Source organism: Pituophis catenifer, unplaced genomic scaffold (assembly GCF_029215685.1).
Source record: "Pituophis catenifer annectens isolate HBS135680 unplaced genomic scaffold, rPitCat1.0.hap2 SCAF_6, whole genome shotgun sequence".
NCBI lineage: Eukaryota > Metazoa > Chordata > Lepidosauria > Squamata > Colubridae > Pituophis > Pituophis catenifer.
Genome location: NW_027256886.1, coordinates 28,636,136 through 28,641,805, shown reverse-complemented (window position 1 = coordinate 28,641,805; position 5,670 = coordinate 28,636,136). Strand labels below are relative to the sequence as shown.

Below are 5,670 nucleotides of genomic sequence, written 5' to 3'. Positions count from 1 at the left end.
CTTCCTAAGAAGGTCATACATATGAGGATTGGTCATAAAGTTACTTTTTCATCACCATTGTATCTGTGAATTATTGCTAAACAAGGAAGTTACTAAATGAGAACTCCCTGTAATTCTATTTTGCAGATTGTGTTTCATTTCAGGGTCTTATATAGATGATCCTAGGCTGATAGTTGTACCTTGACTTTTACTTTTATCCTAATTATAGAGGGGAAATTGTATGCCACTAGGGTCAATCCTGATTGAAACAGTTTGTAAGTCCTGTAAAATGAATGAATGAACGAATGAATGAAATCTCTCTTTACTGGGGTTTGTGATATAAACAGTTGCAGCTGCTTTAAGAAGTTTCAGATACATGTTCAGTGCATATTCTCACATGTTCTGAAGCTGCAGTAGTGGGCCTGAGCAATATGGGGATCGTGTTTCCGAGATAGGCAACCATATAAATGCAATAAATAAATATGAAGATCTCCCCTCATCTCAGTCATTCCAAATCTCCCTTTCCCCTTGGTTCAGCATCTTGCAGGTTGGAAAAGCTCTTATTTAGGCATACAAGAGCTGGACTATAACTCTGCAGCCACCACTAGATGGCAGCAAAGGGTAAGGTTTTCTCCGTTTCCTTCCTGCAGATCATGGTTGTCCAAATGTTGCTGCATGTGTGTGTATATCATGGCTATGTTGAAGCTATGGCACAAGATACAAGTAGTGATGGGAAGTCTACCTGGCCTACCCTAACCAAAATTATGCCATTGTTTTAATTCACGGTCCTATAAAGCCTGTCTAGTGTTATTTGCCTGCCTGTTTAAGCACCATTTATCAAACTCTTTTATTTTACCCCCTGGTCTATAAGAGTAAGGAAGGCATTATATTCTCTCCTCACACCACCATCATGCCCAGAGGGTTGCAGCTGTTAGGAAATGCAAAACTATGTCATCATGGCATAATCACAGATTTCAGCAATGATTTGTATGCAAGACTAACTGTTCATTGATGATCAAGCAGCAATTCTCCATAGCAACAATTCAGTTTTTGTTTGACGGTAGAATAGTCAGATGACTACACATAACATACACTGAAATTATGGGGGGAGAGCTATTATTTTAATGATAATTGTAGTTACCTTTCTGATATTTTTTAAAAAATTATTCTTTGGCAAAAGAAGCTGGCACTGATTAACTGGTGGTTTATGACTTCTGCTGGTCAGTTATAACAGTGCTTTGGCATAGCCTGCACTGCAGATCAGATTCGTTGACTTTTAAAAAACTCCTGAAAACAGAACTATTCTTGAGGTATCCTCTGAACTTCATATTTGTCCATTTTTTCTTTGTTGTTCTTGTTTGTTGTTTACTGGGCTTCACTGGAGACTTTTATGATCTCATTATAGGTTTTAATTGTACTGTGGATGTTTTACTTTGTATGTATTGTAGGTATATATTGTATGCAAGTGGCCGAGAGTGATTAGCTTGTGATGGGGTATGAGGACCATAAGTAACTTAGCATTTGATGTTGTTGATTTTAAAATCTCTTCTTTATTTAAACAGATGACCATCATGTCCCACTTAAAGGATCTCAAAGATGACTTCCACAGTGACACCGTCCTTTCCATATTAAATGAACAACGCATTCGGGGCATTTTATGTGATGTTACCATAATTGTAGAAGACACCAAATTCAAAGCCCACAGTAATGTCCTGGCTGCTTCAAGCCTTTATTTCAAAAATATATTTTGGAGTCATACCATCTGCATTTCTGGACATGTGTTGGAACTAGATGGCATCAAGGCTGAAGTGTTCACAGAGATACTTAATTACATATACAGTTCTACAGTAATTGTTAAAAAACAAGAGTCTGTTGTGGATCTTACAGCTGCTGGCAAAAAATTGGGAATATCTTTTTTAGAAGATCTTACAGAAAAGAGCCTTTCCGGTTCCCCTTGGCTGTATTCATTTTGCAATACTGAAAAAAATGATGTGAAAGAAGAAAAAAGACAGGAAGACTCAGCTGTTACAAATGGACCAAGAATCACGAATGCATACTCAATTTTTGAAACTGAAAATAGTAATAATTTGTTTTCTCCTCTTGACCTGAGGGCAAGTTTTAAAAAAATGCCTGAAACAAATAAAGCATCCAATAGTGATCTGGACAGGACTGACACATGCAAAGAGGTTGAGAGAGCCAGCACATTAGCTGAACATTCCTATGCTGTTACAACAGGTTGCAATGCTCTGCAACAAAATTCCTTTTATTATGAAAACACTCCACTTTATAAAACAGGTGAAGATTGTTCTGAAGCTGCCGAGTCAGTGCCTCTAGTTAAATCAACAACACAGTCATATAATGCGCCAAAGGCTAGATTTAACTCCCAGATCACAGATGCTCCTACTGTAAAGATATCAGTCCACAAGGGAAGCAGTTCAGAGGCTCCCCATAAAGTCATAAAAGACCACAGCCATTCTTTTCAAAAATCCCAGCTGAATAAAACCAATATTCTCTCTTCTAAGGAAGATGAAAATAAATCTGATAACCTTTCTGGATCAATAGCCACGGACATTCCACATTCTTATAACTGCAATTGTTGTACTAAATCATTTAATGATAAAACTCAACTAAGCACTCATCTTAAATTTCATTCACAATCTCAAGAGACTTCAATTTGCAAATATTGTAGCAAACAGTTTGAAAATATTGCTGGGCTAGAGACTCATGAACAAGCATGTAGGGGCCTGAACAATTTTTGCATTGAAAATGAAAATGAGCAGAATAGTCTGGATAATTTTGTTCCTTCAAATGAAAAAACTGGTACCTCGTATGTAAGCCCGGAGCCCACAGAAACTGAAAATGAGTTTACTGATTATCCTGCCACAAACGGTACAATGCCAGAAACAGACCATTTTGTTAAAGTTGTTGGTGGACAGATACTTTATACTTGCAGTGTTTGTAAACGTACCTATGTTACCTTGTCCAGCCTCCGAAGACATTCAAATGTTCATTCTTGGAGAAGAACTTATCCTTGCCATTATTGCAACAAAGTCTTTGCATTAGCAGAGTACCGTACCAGACACGAAATCTGGCACACAGGTGAAAGGCGATATCAATGTATCTTCTGTCTTGAGACCTTTATGACATACTATATACTGAAGAACCATCAGAAATCTTTTCATGCAATTGATCACCGACTTGGTGTAAACAAGAAAACAGCTAATGGTGGCTTGAAACCAAATGTATATCCTTACAAGCTTTACAGGCTTTTGCCTATGAAATGTAAAAGGGCACCATATAAAAGTTACGGAAACTCATCATATGAAAGTGTACAAGTTAATGAAGTTCCATCTAGCACCTGTATTATTCAGAATACTGTCACTTCTGAACTGGCATCCTTGAATTTTGAACACAATATGTTGCCAAGTTCCAGCATTTCTTTGGATAGTTCTTCGTGTGGTGATGCTACGGCAACATCTGAAAATCCTCCAAATGTTTCTTCCTGGAAAATTTCATCAAGGACAGATCTTAACAATAATAGTCCCACTAACAGAAGGACATTATCTTCTGTTGAGGATTCTGGTCCTCAGGAATATGATTCCTCTCGACAAACAATTACTAATAGCAATTCCCATGAGAATTCAACCTCTGTAATTAGCTATAACAATTCAGCATCTTCTGTTATAATGCATAGTGGAAGGGTTTCATCTGTGATAATGCACAGTAATGCTATCAATGCAGTAGGAAGAAATGATAAGGGAACTCCAGATATTACAATCAGTCAAGCAGCCAGCAATGATCTTATACATGAATCAGACAATGGCAATAGTAGAACAAGAAGCAATAAAGAAAAGAAAAAAGTGCCTCTATATGACAGAGAAACAACTTCAAAGGAGGTAAAATATACAACGAATACAGGGATAGCTTCTAACACACCTGCACATATCTTTGAAACTTCAAGCAAGACTGAAACTTATATCGCAAAACCTGCACTGCCAGGAACATCTGCTGACAGCAATGTTGCTCCACTTTGTCAAATAACAGTTAAAATTGGAAATGAAGCTATTGTGAAAAGACATATTTTGGGGTCCAAATTGTTTTACAAAAAAGGCAGAAGATCTAAATATGAATCCAAAGGTGATCAGACAGTTCAGGTTGCAGAACGGGAAAAGAGAGAGAGAAGCTTGTCTCGAGTTTGTCCATCAGACTACATTGAAAGTGAAATGGGCGATGATGTCAGTGACCATGACTCTAATGATAAACCTTGGCGACCATATTACAATTACAAACCAAAAAAGAAATCTAAACAATTAAGAAAAATGAGAAAAGCAAAATGGAGAGAGAAATATAGGAGCAGAAAATCCTGTCAGGAAAGCGAGAAGGCCTATGTCACCACTTATGCTCTTAGGAATATTCCTGAAGAGAAGGTCTGTAATCAAGAAGAGAAAATGCCAGATCTTAACTGTAAGCTCTGTGAAAGGGAGAACGCTTCTACAGAAATATCCCATGATCACTCACACCGGGAGACCACAGAGCCTGAATCTTTCACTTGTGATTTATGCCAAAAGCATTTCCAGAGCTCTTCTACCCTAAGGATGCATAAGCGGTGTCACACGGAGGAGAAGCCCTACCTTTGCAAAACCTGCGGGAAAGGTTTTTCAATCTCCAGCAATTTACAGAAGCATGAACGCACCCATTCTGCTGTCAAGGATTTCATCTGTCAACACTGTAACAAAGCATTCACCCTCAACGAAACACTCAAAATACACGAGAGAATCCATACAGGAGAAAAGCGCTACCACTGTCAGTTTTGTTTTCAGAGCTTCTTATATCTTTCCACCAAAAGGAATCACGAGCAAAGGCATAAGCGTGAGCACACTGGGAAAGGCTACGCATGTTTTCAGTGCCCCAAGGTTTGTAAGACAGCAGCTGCTCTTGGGATGCATCAGAAGAAGCATTTGTTTAAACCACCCAAGCAAGAGGACAGAAAAGATTGTTTGTTTAATGAAAACTCGAAATCATGTAAAAGTCAACATTTCTTTGTTTCAGAGAAACAGGAAACAGCTAAACCTCTGCTAACTAAACGCATAACTGATGCAGAAGGTAACAAAGCCAGTAATATTCAGAATACTGCATTGGATTCTGGACTCTGAGTAAGAAAAGGGTGCGGCAACAAAGAAAAGAAAGAGATGAAAGGCCATAGATGCAAGTAATTAATGCAAAAAATAAATAAATCCAAATTTATGGAAGTTCTTAAAACTTGAGATATATATTTTTCACATATATTGCATACTTTACATTTTAAATGTGCCATAAAAAGCAAAATTTGGAAACTATAGTGAAGCTAATGAAGCCTAAAAAAGTATAAGGAGATATTAATATCACTCAGAAGAAAGTTTATGTAAAAAAGAATATGCTTAACTGAAATGTTTAAAAGGATATTATAAAGAATTTACTGTTGAACTGGAAATATAGCTTGTTAATGATATCTATCATTTTGGACAACTAAAAAATGAGTGATATCCATTCAGAACATAGTAAGGTTAAAGTGTTTTCTGCTAGTAGAAATTACATTCTATCTCCTAACTATAATTTGTTTGAAGGTCAACACTGTTTTAAAATTTTAATTTAGCCCTGGTTTAATGTGTACGCAATAAGCGTCTGGTTAAGATTCTAGCATTTGTTATTTGA

The 5,670-nt window shown here is 37.1% G+C and overlaps 1 protein-coding gene across 1 annotated transcript; it reads left to right on the top strand.

Moving 5' to 3' along the window:
• Nucleotides 1-1,541: 1,541 nt before the first annotated feature.
• Nucleotides 1,542-5,132, top strand: ZBTB38 (zinc finger and BTB domain containing 38). The gene has a single exon (XM_070945853.1). It carries the CDS (start codon nucleotides 1,542-1,544, stop codon nucleotides 5,130-5,132), a length of 3,591 nt encoding a protein of 1,196 aa, XP_070801954.1.
• Nucleotides 5,133-5,670: the final 538 nt, after the last annotated feature.

Coding starts and splice junctions, on each gene's coding strand:
- ZBTB38 (XM_070945853.1), top strand. CDS start 1,542: ATGACCATCATGTCCCACTTAAAGGATCTCAAAGATGACTTCCACAGT.